Genomic DNA, 19,554 nt, shown 5'->3' with positions numbered 1-19,554 from the left:
GTCATAACTTAATTTTGACTACAGTTTTTTACCACCCTCGTGACTGCCTCATTCACGGAGAAAAATTTTAGTAACAAACAACAAGTCAGTACATACATCAAACGAATCGGTAATCTCCACATATTAAAATAAAATGATCAAAACTCAAATGAATGTTACTTCAGGGACAAGACCAAGTAATCAACATCAATAAACATATATTAAGCAAGCATTACACTAAAAACGTAAACAATTACAAACAATAGCATAACGGTATCACATATGTGATTATGCATTGCGATTAAACCAAGTCAATTTCAAAAACAAAGATTCAAACGCAAAAAATATAAATTGTGGCATACAAAACACAAATACGATATAAAGAAATGCAAAGATTACTACCTGCATTAAAAAAACCACAAAATAACAACAAAGATTTATGGAGCGACGCGTTCACGACCGCCATCCAAGACAAAATAATCCACGTAACCCCCGTTCGTGCTTTTTAGATGGCGCAGGAAGCTTTTCTCCCACCTAGAAATTGCATGGTTGTCAACTCTCACAAATGTAGGTATGTATCGTCGTAAGTTGTATATACAGGGTGGAACCTCTCAATGTGTTTTATATGTAAGCATAGGGCAAGTCAAAATTGCAGTGTCGGATCCGGTACTGCAATTTTTGACACTGCAAACATCATCATAATTGTAATGTTTTGTAGTCTGTAGTGTATAGTCTGTAGTTTGTGGTCTGTGGTCTTAACTTTCTGACCTTTAGGTTATGTCTGTCTGTACTCTGTAGTCTGTAGTCTGTACTCTGTAGTCTGTACTCTGTAGTCTGTACTCTGTAGTCTGCACTCTGTAGTCTGTACTCTGTAGTCTGTACTCTGTAGTCTGCACTCTGTAGTCTGCACTCTGTAGTCTGTACTCTGTAGTCTGCAGCTCTGAAGCGCTGATTTCTACTTGTCTGAGATGTTGGGCCAATAAAAATTGCAGGGTTTCAAATGAGTGATGAAAAAAATTGATAGATAAATTTATTCAATATCTATATACAATCTTATAACCAATAAAAACTACGAGTAAAACGATCGTAGAAAAGAATGACGATAATCTAGCTCCCACACTTTCTATTTGGCGGCCGACGCGAGACGTAAACCACTGGTGAAGGTTTGACAGTTCGCTATAACCGTATTGACTCTTCGTTTGTATTAGGCATTCGTAAACCGAGTCGGCGACTAAGCCGTTCAGCTGGTACTGCTGTAAGCGTTCGGTACTTTCCGAATTGAAGCTGACCTCGTTCGGCCTGACGATCATGTCGTGCCACTGGTCGTGGTGGTGGTAAGTCGTGTTGATCTGAAATCGAAGCTCAAATTAAAGCGTCCACTATTCCCTCCACCCCGGAACCCACCAGCAGTCTTCTGAACAAGATTTTCGCCTCGACGATCGGAAAGACCGACTGGACGTTCCACGTCAGTCGGTAGCTGTTCGGATTGGAGAAGCCGGGACTGATGATCTCGGCGACGCCGGGTTTACCCGAGATTTCTATGTACTTTTTGTCTCTGCCGATCGAGTTGAGCACGACGCAGCTGTAGTTGCCGAAATCGGAGAACTGGACGTTTCGTATCGTTAGCGTCGACGTCGTTCCGGATGAGGTTATTGACCTTTTGTCCGTCGGCTGGAGCGGGAAGGAGTTCTGATACCACAGCACTTCGGCCGGCGGATCCGCGTTTATCAAGCAGCTGAGCTTCGCCTCTAAGCTATCGCCGGTGTTGTACCAGGAACGAACTACGTGCACTTCTGGTGGATCTGAAAGTGTTTTACAGCATGTAGGGTAAGAAAACGACAGAAAATCCACGAACTCACACAACACTTGCAACTTTACTTCGGACGTGGCTGGTTGTCCAATACCATTGGAGGCGGTGCACTGGTACATTCCCGCGTGTTGCTTTTGCAGGTCGTTGAGCGATAATGTTGATCCAGATTCGACCTGCAAACCTGATGGCAGTATTCCGTCCTGTAATACAAAAGTGTTAATTTAGTTAGCGATTTGCAAATTAGCAAAAATGCCTTTTGGGTTGTATAATGCGCCGGCCAACTTTCAGATTGTAAGGGGACAGGGTAAAAAATGTCACGAAAAATCAAAATATTTTGGAACCATTTGAGGTTTCACATACAGAAAGAGTCCTTATGGGCAACTACGAACCTAAGACACCTTTTCGTATGTAAAAATAGCAATAGCATAAATTGAGTTTTTATTAAGGTTCGAACAAGGGTAGTGGTGCCTGTCAGAGGGGCCAGTTGCACTCGTTTTGTTTTCGTACTAAACGATGAATTGTTATTAATCAGTTGCAGTTTTAAATTGCTATCATGCGAACGTTTTCTCATTCATTCGCAATCACTAAATTATTTTCATAATTTGTTGCGACGTGCACAGTCGGATAGGATGGCATTTTATACGTTTCGGTAAATTAATTTTCAATTGAAACTCGCTTTAATTAGTGAAACACGAATAAAAACACGCCAAATGAATTGACGGCCATTATATTGTTAATCGGTGCGTTAAATTCAACTATTTGTCAGTTTGATTCGCTTGAATGTGCTACTAATTATACGTTATACAATGCGTTTGTTAATATTCTGGTCACGGTTAATTAACCTGAACTGAAAACACTCTATAGTCATTTCGTTTGTACTTAATCTTTTGATGTTTGTCACATTCTTTGTGCCGAAATAAACTCGTAATCGAACGCGCATGACGAAAGTCGCGTGCGCGCATGCGTCGAACCAATTTTTATACGTCAGCCACCATCGACGATTCACTTCCAATTGAAGAGGTAGAAGTATCGAGCAGCTTATTACCTTCTTCGACCATTGCACGATGGGGGCCGGATTTCCGGTCGCCTGACACTCGAACAGCACCGATCCTCCTTGTTTTGCGGTCACCTGGTTTTCGGGCGGAATGATTTGCAAGTTCGGTGGAACTGAAAACAAGAATAAGCATCAAATTCAACACGAATCTTAGATTTTATTACATAATGAATTACCAGATTTACTTCCACTTTATTGTCGCGCCAATTCGTCGCTGTATTTGGCATGAGAACCGCTAGTTCAGCATAAGAGCAGCGGGACACACAAGGAAATAGGTACATGAGAACTGTACTTAGGCGTTTTGTAAGGAAGGGTGGGGGGAGGTGGTAGGGGTTGGCCGTAATTGGCATATCTTCGGGAACTTTCGAGTTAATGAATGTTGGGCACTCGCCATGATTTTTTAATAACACGTTGACATGTTGGGTTGGAGTTTTGTGTAAAGAAAGGCTACCAGTTAATTTTTGAACTAGTTTGGTGCAATTTTATTAATGTTAACGTTGTTTAATTGCGCCAGTAGCTGTAAAATAAAACAAGATACGAAGAATAGCATACGATTTTCAGTAGGGGAATTTTTTACCACTCAGCTCGTATTCGGAAACCAGACTTTTAATCCGGCTCATATTCAATAGCACTGATCCTTGAACTCGTAGAAATCGATTGGCGAAAGTTTGACATCGCTATCTCTTTTCGTTCCCGAGTTAGACGAGGATCAGATGGAGAGACGGACAAAACCATCACATAAGAGGGATTTTTTTGACGTTTCTTGCCTCTCAGGAACTAAAGCTAAAAACAAAAAAATGCGTCGGTAAATACGGAAAATTTCCAGGTGACCTTCCCGAACTGAATGTTGGTTGAGAGTGTAAATAGATATTACTGCAGTAATTGGAACACTTGATACTAAAAATCGAAAGCTTCAAAGACCATTTGCCAGTTTTTTAAATCCCTTAGGGCGTTTTCACATTTACAAAGAAGAGGAGACAATATTTTCTCTTAAATATCCAAAATCTTCGTATTAGGGTAATATTTCTTACCGAAAACCAAAAAAATGTGTGTTTTTCCACCCTTCAGTGGGACGTTTCTTGGTTCTCAGGAGCTGAAGCTAAAAACAAAAAAATGCGTGGGTAAATACGGAAAATTTCCAGGTGACCTTCCCGAACTGAATGTTGGTTGAGAGTGTAAATAGATATTACTGCAGTAATTGGAACACTTGTTACTAAGAATCGAAAGCTTAAAAGACCATTTGCCAGTTTTTTAAATCTCTAAGGACGTTTTCGCATTTACAAAGAAGAGGAGACGTGATTTTCTCTTAAATATCCAAAATCTTCGTATTAGGGTAATATTTCTTACCGAAAACCAGAAAAATATGTGTTTTTCCACCCTACAGTGGGACGTTTCTTGCCTCTCAGGAGCTAAAGCTAAAAAACAAAAAAAATGCGTCGGTAAGTACGGAAAATTTCCTGGTGACCTTCCCGAAGTGAATATTGGTTGAGAGTGTAAATAGATATTACTGCAGTAATTGGAACACTTGATACTAAAAATCGAAAGCTTAAAAGACCATTTGCCAGTTTTTTTAAATCCCTAAGGACGTTTTCGCATTTACAAAGAAGAGGAGACATGATTTTCTCTTAAATATCCAAAATCTTCGTATTAGGGTAATATTTCTTACCGAAAACCAGAAACATATGTGTTTTTCCACCCTTCAGTGGGACGTTTCTTGGCTCTCAGGAGCTGAAGCTAAAAACAAAAAATGCGTCGGTAAATACGGAAAATTTCCAGGTGACCTTCCCGAAGTGAATATTGGTTGAGAGTGTAAATGGATATTATTGCAGTAATTGGAACTCTTGTTACTAAGAATCGAAAGCTTAAAAGACCGTTTGCCAGTTTTTTAAATCTCTAAGGACGTTTTCGCATTAACAAAGAAGAGGAGACATTATTTTCTCTTAAATAGACAAAATCTTTATATTAGGGTAATATCTCTTCCCGAAAACCAGAAAAATATGTGTTTTTCCACCCTTCAGTGGGACGTTTCTTGCCTCTCAGGAGCTGAAGCTAAAAACAAAAAAATGCGTCGGTAAATACGGAAAATTTCCAGGTGACCTTCCCAAAGTGAATGTTGGTTGAGGGTGTAAATAGATAAAAAACAAAATTGTTAGAATTGCAGAAGATGGAAGTGACATGGGACGGAAGGACTGCATCTTTTTGGTTGCCGAAGAAACATTTAAAGCGCATTTTAAAAAGTCGGACATTGCTACAGTTATAACTGAAGATACATACATAGCGAAGCTGAAAGTGTACTTATGTTTAGATAAGCCTCATTATTTCATGTTATCTGTTAACGCCGCCATACGCGAGTTACAAGAAACTGGACGCTTTAATAAAATGAACGAGGAGAACTTACTTCGCGAAACAAAAATGTCGGAAAAACCAGATGTTGTCAAACTGACACTTAAACATCTGCTCGAAGTTTTTGTTATCTTCGCGATTGGAGTCACTCTATCCATATTTGCTTTTCTTGCGGAATGCTTCGTTCATAAGGTCGCCAGGTGTACGTTAAGATTAATGCGTAAAGTTAACAAGACAAAAGTCTAAACGCATGCGGTAGTTTTTTAACGGGAGTCAGTGCGAATATACTCACGTGTGTTGATAAGTATGGGAAATTTCCAGTTGGCAATCCCAGATCCTACGTTGGAGTAAGAGCACAATTATTCGATATTCGTGCACGAATTGAAGCACCTTACAATTGTCAAGGTTTAAATGATGTAAACGTTTCTGTAGAGTAACAATCATATGTCATTTGAAAAAGGCGAAGTTAGAATAGTGAACTGTGTATGTACAATTAAATTGTAATGGATTTATTGTGATTGTCTATTGTTTTGTTTCCTTCTTATTTTTCCAACCTTCTCCACTTCTCTTACTCGTTATTAGTCTATGAATTCTGTAGAACTACTCGACCCATGGCATACCCGAATCTGATCTCAACAAAAAACCTGATCATAGGCGGTGAGCTACTAAATCAAAATTTCGAGTTTGAAATGAGTATTTTGAAGTAGGTCCTCAATTTGGAAGAACTCCGAAAGGTTTTTTGTGCAAATCGAAAACGGCTTCAATCAGCGTTTGGTGTGATATGTAACGCTGCTACGGGTTACAGGCTACCCTTAACCTCTTCGTAACCCAAGGACCTCTAAAACCTCCCTTCCAACCACCTCCTGTTCGCCAAGACAACCTGTGTATGTTTGGTTGCCTACGTCCAGGCCGAAGAATAACTCTTTTCAATTAACCCGAGTTTGTTAAAATCGGCTCAGTCGTTTCGAAGATACAGGGTGTTCTTTACGGAAACCTTAGAATATCCCCCCACCACTTCATTTTTAGAGATACAGGAAAAATTGTCAAACAAAAATTGTTCAGATTATCGTCGACTTCAAAGACCGGACATTTTTTTGTTAGGTTAATATAGCGGAATTCACAGAAACATCATTTTTTTAGATTCCAGATTGCTGTTACGCCCCCTAGCGGTAATTTCAGAAACTTAAAAATATTTTCCAGGTTTTTCTCGTGGCCGTTTTAGTAATAAATTTTTTTCCCGCAAGCCTCTACGATGGATAGATTCTCAGATACAGTACCTAGCATTCTTAGTTGGCCACCCTGTACATTTGCTCTGTGTCTACCGATCTTAATTAATAGCGCAGCTATACAGCCGACACCCTTAAATATCGGGAATATAACTGGAGAGAGTGCGGCATTACATCCAACACGTTTACGTTACTTGAGGGACAGGTAAACTCAATTAATAGCGGGGCTATACAGCGGGACACTCTTAATTAATCAGAAGAGAGAGAGAGAGAGCGGTGTTACAACCGCCACTCTGACTTCAATTGATCAACATGTCTTTGTCAGAGCGCGATCTACAATCGCTAACGTCTGACCAGGTAACAGGAATGTGCTGCTTAGGATCAGGAAAACAATTCTAAGACTATCCCCTTTCTGGTCCGGTTTTTGTTTATATAGTGCTTGGAAGGAAGTGGGAATGTAATGGAGATGGTAATTTTACTGGTGGGAATGTCAACAAACATGACGTCTCCGAAACTACCGCCCTCTCCTGCTAGAAATTTAGATAAGTCCAGATTCCTACAGGAGTCAAATTAAGAATTAGTCTTATTAAATTTGTATTCAGCTGCCTGGAACTTTGAACGTTCAACCTCGAATTTCGACCCTCAACTCCCATTCCACAATCCCAACCCTCATTCCATCACCCTCCGTCTTCGACCATCTGCTTTTAGTCTTCAGGTTTTAGAACATTCAACATTGTTCAGTATTCAACCTTTAATCTCGTGCACAATATGAAAAGCGGTCGCTAAGAGGCGGAGGGTGATCCAGCTGAAGGAAGTGTTAGGCAAACGTCTGAGAAAGTGGTAAAACAGCGTGAAGCTATGGAAGAGACTTGTAGGTGTGAAGTGGAGAGAAAGGGAGCAGGTAATTGGTTAATAAAAAATAGGTGACGCAAAGAAGATGTAGCAGAACCATGGAGGAGGCCCGAAGGTGATTAATGAATAAATGGCTGATTTAACATTAGCGCAATTTTATAGGCGTGTTGAAAAATTAAAAAGAGGGTAGAGACGCGTCCGGACATAGAGGTAGGGCATTCGGTTTTGGATCACCGGGAGTCAAGTGCGTGGTACGAGCGGACTTTTCCAAATGTCCACTTCAAAAGCTAGAGTTTCAAAAATCAAATCAAATCAGCTTTTGTTTGGCCTTGGAGCGAGCTATTAATAGATTGTACTCCGAGAGCGTGAATTTGGTTGACATCAGACGGTTCAATGCCTGATCAATTGCATAAAAAGAGACGACAGTTCAAGAAATTCCGGAAACTTCAGCAGTATTCAGGAGATCCACGTACTACATTAACAATGTAATTAATTCTGCATTGTATGTGATAGTCTTCTGTATTCAAAACATTCAATTGCTGAATTTAAAAAACAATTATCAGTTCAATGCATTGTATAGGAATTCTCTACATGCGTCGATAAGTATGGAAAGATTCCCGTTGGTGATCCCTAATAGTATGTTAGGCAAATGACCGGTAATTGGATATTACTCGCAAGGGCGATCATAGGAAAAGTGCCAAAGGGTGCAATTGTTCTTTCTAACATTTTACATATTGTTAACGGATTTACTTGAAAATAAAAAGTGATATGATACTTGAAAGTCTTAACATTACGGCCATGTGTTATGGATGTTACCGGTATTTTGAGTATTCTTACCTTTATCTTACTCTCAGGAAGAAGTTTCCCCTTTCCGATACATTGGCTTACACCCACTTTCATCCTGTTAGCGTCCCAAAGACATTTTCAACGACCCTGTTTGCGACCATGACACCAACCACCATTGTTCATAGCGCACGGGCCTACTCGAGCTGTCTCCTCGTTTTCCCGCCATGGGCAATAAGTCAAATTATGTAAAAAAAAATCGAGCGTATCTCCCACCTCCCAAGAGCTCTGGTTCTTTGCGAAGAAATATTGAGCGATGTCTAGCAAGTTTTAGATAGATTGCGTGGATAGATATGGTAAATTTCTAACAGCCCATGCCGAATTATACGTTGGCCAGAACAACAAACATGTTCTGAGACTTAATTTTAGTAGGAAATTTATAGTAATTTACCGTAGAAGGTAACACAACTATCGATTATGGTACTATTCCAAAATAAACACAATTTAAATCAAATTTAGGCCAATTTTAATAACAGGGTTATGGATATTTTCGTAATCTATCAACTAATCTGACGGTTTGTTATCATTGGGAACGCAGTTGCTTTCATTTCATGCGACGATCATCACGACTTGAAATGGTTTTGGGATTTGGGCGTACTACTGTAATTGCTTTATCCACTCTGTACAGCTGTGGAGAAGTAATTGGTAAGTTCTTGGAGAAGACAGACGCACTCGCACCACTTCAAATGTGCGTTACACATACCGTAGAAAAGTTATTTTCCGACGCACGTACAGTTTACGCAATTCACGACAATTACGACCATCCCGAGTTACTGGCACAGATTGGGATTCCTCACGTTCTGATCGATATAAGCCTACCTATACCTCCAGATTGGCAGTACGGCACAAATTTCCTAGTAGTAGCGAGCAACGAGACGTCATTGAAGAGCACGTTTGTGAAAATGAATCTGAGCAAAATATGGGATTCGGATAAATCTCCCATGGGCAAATTTTTAACTGTGGTCAACTCACAAAATTGTACTGCCGCGTTCAAAACCTTATGGGATTTTAATGTCGTCAACGCGTTAGTCATCGGACGCGAAGGTGAAGAGTATTACGCGTACTCGAGTGATCCTTACTCGGAAATGAACGAATGCGGAAGTTCCGTCCAAGAGTATGGTAAGCAAAGCTGTTCTTCAAATATGACGGTGTTGTTTCCAAGACCAATACGCAATATGAACTGTTGCCCGATTTTTACAAACGCGTCGGTTAATACTCCGTTCTTTCGGCACTTTGAGTGGCAAATGCGAAATTACTTAAACATCACCTACACGTTGGAGGAAATGCAGAAGTGTGATTCAAACAAATTGAGAAGTTCACATAACGTTTTTTGGCAATATCATGCAACGAACGTGTCTAGGGGGGAAAATCTACAGCGAAGTTATGTTTTATTCACCATTCCTTTCGTGTGGGTTATTCCCGCACAGAAGGATTTACTGGCCTTTGATATCATTCGCGCAACTTTTCAATCTCCAGTGTGGTTCCTGATCCTTCTCACATTGACAACTGCGACCTTAGTTTGGAGCTTAAGCTGGAGATTCGGTAGCAAGCAAGGAAAATGGAACTTCATTGCTGCCTTTACGGATATTTTTGCTTTAACTACCTGCTCATGCCTACCAAGGGTACCCAAGCAACTGAGCCTGCGCGGTGTCCTTCTCTCCTATTTGCTGTACGTTGTAGTGATGCAAACCGCATTTAAGGCAAATCTTCTTTGCGTGTTGACGTCGGAGTTTCAACCTAAAATTGAGAATATCGAAGACGTGGCGAATTCGACCATGCCCATTTGCACGTGGGAAGTCCTAAAGAAGTTTTATTTTTCTGCAAGTAAACCAAATGACGAAGTCTACACTAAGATATCAAACAAAATTGTTACAATTTCGCAATTTAACGGCAGCGAAATGATACGCAAGGAATGCATCTTCTTTGTTCCCGAAGACGCGTTGAAAATATATTACAAGATCTGGCACAGTGCAACAGTTATACCTGAAGATAAATACACTACAAAATTGCTAACTTCTTTACTCTTGCATAGGCGTCATTATTTTATGACATCCGTTAACGCGGTCATACAGACGTTAAAAGAAAACGGGGAGCTAGCCAAAATGCATACGGATGAATTGCGGCTCTCGACGGTAAAATGGGAAAAACCAAATGTGGGCGCGCTGACACTTCAACACCTACTCGAAGTTTTTGTTATCTTCACTATTGGCGTGGTACTATCCATAGTTGCTTTTCTTTCAGAATGCATCGTTCATAAGGTCGCCAATCGGCTGTAGCTGCTGTATAAGTAGTCTTTAAGTATTTCATTTTATTGTATCTGTCAGATTAAGACGTAATATTAGCACCTGTGATGCACACAACGTGGCAGAAGTGAAACCCGTTTTTGCACTGAAAATGTATACCTTCACTTTATTAAGCACAATTTATTTTCTCGATGATGTAGGACTTTGTACACTTCAGGCCTGCAGACGATTTAGGATGACCAATGGGAAACTTGCCCCACTTATCAAACTTTGGAATGCTTAGATATGGATGGGAATGTATCGGATCAATTAAATTAGCAGTTCCCGCAGGCGATTTAGGATGATCAATGGGAAACTAACCCTACCTATCAAAATTTGCAATACTTACATATGGATGGGGGGTGCACCGGATCAATTAAATTACCACTGTGTGTTCACATCACCAATTATGGAAGTGTGATACTTCATTACACTAAAAGTCTAAAGAGATGTATCCGCAGTTGTTAGTTCTAATTAATTAACACATATTTATTAAATTCGATGTTGAGAAACTTCATTAAGTCATTGTTGTAATATGTGGAGTGCTTCATGTCTGAAATTGTTCACGACACTCTTGATAATTAGCCTTTAATTTGGGCTAATTAGCGTTTATTAACTTCACAATGTATGTTTTGGATGATGTAGGACTTCAGACGATTTAACATGACCAATGAGAAACTTGCCCTATTTATCAAACTTTGTAATGCTTAGATATGGATGGGAATGTCTCGGATCAATTGAATTAGCAGTTCCTGCAGGCAATTTAGGATGACCAATGGGAGACTAACCTTACTTATTAATTAAAGTAACCCATACATTTTTACATCTAATACAAATATGGGAGGTGTGTTATTTCATTATTGCTTATATTTATTATTGATTTGCGTTTATTAGCTGTTTCAAAAGCTAAAAATCTTTGCTCTTGAGTGGAGATCTCTGTTAAATGTCCTCATTACTCTGTATCTTACCTTTAGCTTTAATTAAATCGAGAACACTTGGGAAAATTACAAAGGTATATAATTGGTATTGAAAATCGTCATTACATAAAAAGGGTCTCCTTATTAATTAGGCTGTAATTATTAATAACGCAAATCAACTTTGTCATTGCTGTGCCTTGTAACTAATTAAAATAAAATAAATGTGCTTAAAATTAAATAAACATCATCGTTGCCAATTTTTATGCTGATAGACGATTGGATTTAGACGATTGAGCAGTGGTAGGGGAAGACTGAGGGTCGAGGGTCGAAGATCGCAGAGAATCAAAGTTCGAAGGTTGAAAGATGAGGGCAAAGAACTACAAACAGCAAGTGCAGGCACTTTATTGACAGTAACGGGTGTAGGTACACAATAAAATTTTGCTCTGGAGCGTTGTTCTGAGAAGTAAATCCACTTACACGTAAATTTGGTTTAGTGCTTGACCGGTAGGCTTGAATCAACTGAAAGAAATTAATTCAAATCGATCAATCGTAGATTATTCTTACACTATATTGTCCTACAGACGATTTAGGATGACCAATATGAAACTAACCCTGCCTATCAAACTACGTATGCCTATACTATAAGTCATGGGCGTAGCCAGGTTTCAGATTCGGAGGGGGTTCAAGTAAATAAAACGACAAAGAGTGCATAAAATAACGTCAATATGTATGTGAATAAAAATAAAGCACAGAAACTGCATCGCATTAGAGAATTATTCTTCTGTTTTTCTTTTTTTTAAAATGTTTTGAACATTTCGGGGGGGGGGGGGGGGGGGGGGGGGGGGTTGAACCCCTAAAACCCACCCCTGGCTACGCCCATGCTATAAGTATGTACCGGATTGATTAAAGTGCTATCGTGTTTTATATAAAATTCACAATTTTTACACATGAGAGGAATGTACGTAAAAAAATTGATAGCGGCCGCTGTCAGAATTTTTGGTCGAAACTTCAAACCGTAATATCTCGAGAACGGTGCGTCGTAGATATGCCTTCCGACCCCTCGTTGGAAAGGTCTCGACCAGCGCTATCGATTGGCGCTGTCAGAATTTCGACCAAAAAACCAATTTCGAAAAAAAATTCAAAGGGCTGTAACTTTTGATCTAGTAGCTCGATCTTGGAACTGTTTGAAATTATGGATTCTACAGGCCCCATTCTATAAGAAATTATTTTTTCCGGTCGATCTGAGACAATTTTTTTTTGGGCCAAAAAAAGCAGTTATAACCTTCCTTTTTTTTACCAAAAATCGACTGCACCAAAATTTCTCGGGAAAAAACTTTTTCTTATTAATTTTGGTGCGTAGAATCCAAAACGATTCGTAGTTTTTCGATTAGACGTCTCAATCAATAGTAATGGGCAAAATACCAATTTCGGTAAAAAATTCAAAGGGCTGTAACTTTTGATCTAGTAGCCCGATCTTGAAACTGTTTGAAATTATGGATTCTACAGGCTACATTCTATAAGAAAATATTTTTTCCGGTCGATCTGAGACAATTTTTTTTTTGGGCCAAAAAAAGCAGTGTAGTATAACCTTCCTTTTTTTTTACCAAAAATCGACTGCACCAAAATCTCTCGGGAAAAAACTTTTTCTTATTAATTTTGGTGCGTAGAATCCAAAACGATTCGTACTTTTTCGATTAGACAAAAAATTCAAAGGGCTGTAATTTTTGATCTTGGAACTGTTTGAAATTAGGGAGGATTCAACGTCGATAGCGCCGGTCGAGACCTTTCCAACGAGGGGTCGGAAGGAATATCTACGACGCACCGTTCTCGAGATATTACGGTTTGAAATTTTGACCAAAAATTCTTCGATTGGCGCTGTCAGAATTTTTGGTTTAAATTCTGACAGCGCCAGGGACAGCGCCAAGGTCCTGGGTGAATATTCGTACCTGGAAGCACGTTTTTTATTTACAGAAAAGTTGCAAAGGAAACGGACTTGTGCGCAGTCAACTCATTTCAATAATTTCAATTTCGTATTGCGATATATTGCGCAAATTTTGCAATCGCGTCAAATTTCGAAGATAGAGTCAAGCTTTCTCATTGATTTTTTAATAGTTCGATGACTTTTTGGAGACAGACTAGAGCACTCGAGTCTAACGCCCAGGGATTTCGCTATAAAGTAATTTTTTGTATTTGTATATTCAACCCATTGTCGTGCCTTTAAGGATGTTAAGAACTGTTCTGAACCCGGTGCCCTATCTTGGTCTGTAGCCTTTCTTTTACGCAGTTTTCTTGCCCCTCTTTCAATTTAATCGAAGACTACATTATGCATCTTTTCCACAATGTCCTCCAATTGTCTCGTCCTCACTGCCGTTTTTTCAAGAGCTACACTGGTCACCAAAACTGCTGCTAGGGTTTTATCCCCTAGTTATTCCTCGTCGCCTAGTTGGCCCACACGACCACTTCGCGTGTTTGTGTGTTTCATTCTCCTCCTATTCTCTCCAGCAGTTTCTTCTGTTCTTTCTATTGCTTTCAACCGGTCCTTCTTATAGGCGTTGATGGGTAGGTCCAGTTTCTTCTTTTCATAGGAGGTGGCTCCGCTACCCGCGCTCATCATCCCTCTTCATCTGGCGGATGGTTTTCTCAAGGCCGCCACCTGTTCGTTCAATATCGTAGTTTGTGTCCCTCCATTTTGGCGTTTCTTATGCATTGTTTCAGTTCCTATTAATGGTCGTCGATCTTTACGGACTAATGCACTTGTTCCGTCTCGTTCTAGCGGCGCTCGGTGGGTTCCGAAAGCTTGCGGTCACTAATGGTCTCTTCCTCCACAATTTCTTATTGCCCCATTAACGAAAAATTGATCGTTGAAGGGTAAAACTTGAGGTAGCATTTGCCTTTTGCCAAACATTAGTTACATAATGTAATCTTGAATCGTTCCATTGTGGTGTATACTTACACTTCCACCCTACGGAGATTTTAGGATGACCAATAGGAAACCCACCCTACCTATCAAACTCTTAATTCACCTATATGGTATGGGGATCAATTAAGTACCGCTGTATTGTGAATAACATTCATTTATTTGAGCAAATGGTGAACATATGAGTGCAATAGTTGCTTATATTCGGTGCGTAAAGTCTAATTTGGATGTAAATACCTAGCGCACAAGATCCGCATCCATTTTTTTTACCTTACGGACTACTCGCTCTGAAAGGAACGCAATTATGGATAGTGCCATACCAATGGCGAAGATAACAAAAACTTCGAGTAGATGTGCCATTGTCAGCGGGGCAGCGTGTGGTTTCTCCAACCGTTTATTCAAACGAAAAAAATCATACTCCAAAAGTTTCCAAGGTTTTTCTAAGACACCCGACTGCTCTAATGTTTGTATTACAGCGTTCACAGATGACATAAAATGATGCGGTTCGTCCAGGGACAAGGATAGATGTATCTTCTTAATGTATCGATCTTCGGGAAAGGCCGTAACTCTGGGCGAGCCTCCGAAATAAGTCTTGAATACGAGCGGATGCACTAAGAAAATGCAATCTTTTCGGCTCATCTCTTCGTATGATGGGTTTAGTATAACTTCCATTTTGTTTTTGATTTTGGTGTAGATTTCGTCACTCGGGTCGTCTTCAGAGAAAAACGCGCTTTTAATGGGAGGGTGTGTGCAAACTGAAAATGCCGAATTTGCGACATCCTGGACCGTTTCAATTTTGGGCACGGACTCTGACGTCAACACGTAGAGCAGGTTAGCCTTAAACGCGGTGTGGATTACGACGATGTAAAGCAGGTACGATAGAAGTATGGCACGCAGACTCAGCCGCTTGGGTACTCTGTTTACGCATGCGCAGGTGGTTAAAGCAAAAACTACTGTAGAAGCGTCGATTAAGTTGCATTTTCCTCGAGCATACGCCCAGCTTAAGGTTGATACTGTCAGAATAAACAAAACCATGAGCCATACTGGGTACTGGAACGTAGAACCTATGAGGTTAAACGTCAACAGTTCTTTTTGTGGAGGGACAATCCATACCAAGAAGAAGCTGTATATGCTGATGCTATTAGTGAGACTTTGCATCGTTACATTTAATGTATGATACCTTCCAAAAACCTTGTGAGCATTCCTCACTTTGTTTGAATCGCACCTTCGCATTTCTTCAATTGTGTAAGTAATGTTTAAGTAGTTTCTCAGTTCCCATTCAAAGTGCTGCATAAACGATCCATCGAACGCAAAACCTTGCACAACAACCGGACAGCAATTCATATTGCGTATTGGCTTCGGCAGCGATACTTTCGTGGGTGAAGAACAGCTTCGCTTCTTATACTCTTCGACGCAACTCCCACAGTCGTTCTTTGCAAAATAAGGATCGCTCGAGTACACATGATAGTCGTCACCTTCTCGCCCAATAATGATTACATTGACAATATTATGATTCCAAAAGATCTTGAACGCTGAAGTGCAATTTTCTGATTCGACCACAGCTAGAAATTTTCCGATGGGTGAGTCATACGGATGCCATACTTTGCTCCTTTGCAATTCGGCGACTGTGCTTTCCAATGACTCCTCGTCGCTTGCCACAATTAAAAAATTGGTACCTTTCTCCAAAGCGACAGAGGAACTTATGGGTCTGCTTACATCAATTACAACGTGAGGAATTGCAATCTGGTGTAATAAGTCGTGATGACAGTAGTCATTGCCTAGAATTACGTAGGCTGTAGATGAGTTGAAAAGTAACTGCTCCGCGACGCTTGCGACACACGCTCGAAGTTTCGTGATTACCCCGGACTCCTCACTCGCCTCTCCGAAACTGTACACAATTAACAATGCAATTAAAGTGCGACTAAAATCCAGAATCATGTTGAGACAGCTACCGAGTAAAAGAAACTAACGTAGCTCGTCCAATCTAAGCCTCCTGTCATATTTTTTTGATAAATTACATGTGATATTGTCGTGTATAGATGGCCTAAATCGAATTTAAATTGGGCTTATTCTAGAACAATATGTAATCAATTTGTTTTCAGTCAGTACTGTAACGGTTTCAATTTCAATAAAATTTGGATGAACATGTTACCTATAATGTAAAGTTGCGTTTATTACGTACGGTAACTTACTACCAAACTTTAGTTTTAAAAGTGTCGTTAGACCGATGATCAGATTACGTTTCGAACTTTTATTTCTTTCTTTTACCTATCAGTTTTTCAAAGAATGTAAATGGGATGACCTACGAATTTAACGAAAGTAATTAAACTTAACTTTGAAAATGTTGTAAAGTGCTTAAATCAATCCAGTTTATTCTTACACCTTTCCGCAATGCAGACTTCGGGTTGGCCGATCAGGAATTTAGCGTACTTATTTACATAATACACTTAAAATTTCCATCGCGAATTCTTACTTTGAGCTTTGATCACTTTCGACTTAATTTTTAAGTATACGTAAATAAATATGGTAAATTTCTAACCAGTCACCCTGAGGTGCAAATTGGCGAAGGGTGTCACAATGATACAACTTCTTTGGTTGAATAAATCTCCAGTAAAGGTACAAGTTTCGATCAGTGTGGAAAGTCTCCACCGACATATGCCATGCCAAAAGCTGCAAAGGCACACAATTAACAACTATATTATGTTGTTGGCGAAAATAATTACAGCTTAAAGCGACTTAATTGGCAAAAGTTTATAATAAGAAAAGTTTATGAATTCCGCAGTACTAAGGCAGAGCAATAATAAAATTGATGTAACGTATTCATTAAAACGTCAGATGGTTCGAATTCGAAGCTGTAATCTTTTAATAAACTACAAGCGAGTTCAATAGCGATGGAAATTACTTTGACAGATCGACAATCTAAGGACTTTGACGTTGTGAGGCCATTGGCCTCTGATAACCTTGAAAATGAAATATGATACCATATCCATTGACCTTGAAAACAAAATAAGATTTGAAAGACTGAGGTCATTGAACTCTGATGACCTTGAAAATAAAAAACACCGCCTTTGATGACCTTGAAAATGGAATCTAACAGCAAAAACATTGAAAATGAATCATGGCACCGCAAGAATGAAATTATTGACCTTGAAAGTGAAATTAGACGACCACGATAATGTAATTAGACACCCCATAAAAATGAGGGTATTAACCTTGTATGACCTTGAAAATGAAATTTGATACCCCAAAAATGGCACCGCTGATATTGGCTGACCTTAAATGTAATTAGATACCGCATAAAAATGAGGTCATTCATCTTGGATGACATCAAACATGTAATTTGACACTTCAAAAATGAAACCGTTGACCTTTAAAATGTAATTTGACATTGCAAAAAGGCTTCATTGACCTTAGATGTCCTTAAGTGTAATTAGACACCGCATAAAAAGTAATTCACATTGGATGACCTAGAGCATGTAGTTTGACACAGCAAAGAAAGGAACCATTGACCTTGTATGCCCTTGAAAATGTAACTTACCGCCCAAAGATGGATACAGAATATAATTATACGTTATATAGACCTTGGTTGACGTTGGCAATGTAACTTGATACCGAAAAAATGGTTTTACTAACCCTGAGTAAAATTGACACCGCAAGAAATGGGTTCATTAACCTTGAATGACCTTAAGAATGTAATTAAACTTAACTTTGCAAAAGTTGTAAAGTGCTTAAATCAATCCAGTTTATTCTTACACCTTTCCGCAATCAAGACGTTGGGTTGACCGATCAGGAATTTAGCGTACTTACTTACATAATACACTTAAAATTTTCATCGCGAATTATTTTCCCCATTTTCTTTCAGCTATGACCACTTTCTGCCCGACTTAACTTTTTTTAAGTATACGTACACAAATATGGCAAATTTCTAATCAGTCATCCTGAGGTGCAAATTGGCGAAGAGTGTCACAATGCTTAGATACAATTTCTTAGGTTAAATAAATCTCCAGTACGAGTTCCGATCAGTGTGGAAAGTCTCCACCGACATATACCATGTCAAAAGCTACAAAGGCACACAATTAACAACTGTATTATGTTGTTGGCGAAAATAATTACAGTTTAAAGCGACTTAATTGGCAAAAGTTTATAATAAGAAAAGTTTATGAATTCCGCAGTACTAAGGCAGACCAATAATAAAATTGAGGTGACGTATTCATTAAAACGTCAGATGGCTCGAATTCGAAACTCTTAATTAGTCAAATTATTTGAAAATGTCTCTCAGCCACCCGGGGCAATCGCTTTGAAAAGAAAATTCCGCTCGAACTCGATACAAAGTAATACTCATTTAAAAGAGTTTCATCTTTTTACTCATTAACGGAATATTATTTTTTCGCCGTTTACAAAGCGGGAGCTCTGGCGCGTTTACTTTAATTGGCTCCTTTTTAACGCACACACTCGTCGGACGTAAATTAAGGAGGAGCGTCGTGGAGCCTTTTCCAATAATTTAAATAGAAAACTATACGCTCATTTCCATTTTAAATTTAATTCAACCACAAAATGTGTCAGAACAAAGCACTCAAACGGGACCACTTGCTTTGAAAACTCGCTTTGATCACCGGGGAAATAAAACTTGGAAGAAAGTTCGTATATTATTTGCATTTAACGTCAAAATTCTACCTCGTTTTTTACAAGGAAATAATTCGAATTCTCTTTCTGCGTGCCTTCCTTTGTGCCGCAAGAAAACTTACTCAGAATTTCCACCGTGTGTATTAAATCGCCCAGCGAGCCGTCGCCGATTTGGCAGGTATAGTCGCCCTGATCGGTAATCTTGGCGCCTCGCAGCTGAAGATTGAACGATTGCAGCAGGAAGCGCCTGTCGCTGGTGATGAGGTGGTGTCCGGCGCTTATCAGGTTTGATCCCTTGCGCCAAACCAGCACCGACGAGCCTGAAACGAGAAAAGAGGTGGAACGTGAGAAATTAATGATGCAAACGGACGGACGCGCTTTTGCCAATTTAATCGCCTTTGTATGAATTTTAATTGGGTCACCCCGCGGCCGTTTGTTTTACATACCGCTCATTGTTGTTTTTTTCAATTGTTTGTAGAACCGTCATTAATTAACGGACATATCTGTACCCCGCTGCGGTATCTCGTAAAAGCGGAAAACTCGCTTTGTTTAAAAATTTTACTCATTCGGTAATTTCGGTACTTAAGGTGTAACGTTATACATAAAAAATAGTAGGGTGGGTTGTGCGCGAAAACCAGGTCAGCCGTGGGTGACGGTCGAATTGATTGAAATCGTGAAATTTAAATAAAGCGAGTAGGTAACTGCGAG

General features: G+C 39.5%; 1 protein-coding gene across 1 annotated transcript; it reads right to left on the bottom strand.

Moving 5' to 3' along the window:
- Positions 1 to 1,013: 1,013 nt before the first annotated feature.
- On the bottom strand, positions 1,014 to 19,299 carry LOC116161514 (MAM domain-containing glycosylphosphatidylinositol anchor protein 2-like). Its single transcript, XM_031474872.1, has 6 exons — positions 19,293 to 19,299; positions 18,969 to 19,166; positions 2,835 to 2,956; positions 1,839 to 1,989; positions 1,384 to 1,781; positions 1,014 to 1,328 (listed from the first exon to the last, which is right to left on the bottom strand). Exons 1-6 carry the CDS (start codon positions 19,297 to 19,299, stop codon positions 1,014 to 1,016), a joined length of 1,191 nt encoding a protein of 396 aa, XP_031330732.1.
- Between the last annotated feature and the right edge of the window lie 255 nt (positions 19,300 to 19,554).

The sequence above is a fragment of the Photinus pyralis genome, unplaced genomic scaffold, assembly GCF_008802855.1.
Source record: "Photinus pyralis isolate 1611_PpyrPB1 unplaced genomic scaffold, Ppyr1.3 Ppyr1.4_LG10, whole genome shotgun sequence".
Taxonomy (NCBI): Eukaryota; Metazoa; Arthropoda; class Insecta; order Coleoptera; family Lampyridae; genus Photinus; species Photinus pyralis.
This window is presented reverse-complemented; position numbering and strand designations above follow the sequence as displayed.

Coding starts and splice junctions, on each gene's coding strand:
- LOC116161514 (XM_031474872.1), bottom strand. Junction 2,957..18,968: donor ACACACGGTGGAAATTCTGA/GTAAGTTTTCTT, acceptor TCTTGTTTTCAG/TTCCACCGAACTTGCAAATC. Junction 1,782..1,838: donor AGTAAAGTTGCAAGTGTTGT/GTGAGTTCGTGG, acceptor AAACACTTTCAG/ATCCACCAGAAGTGCACGTA.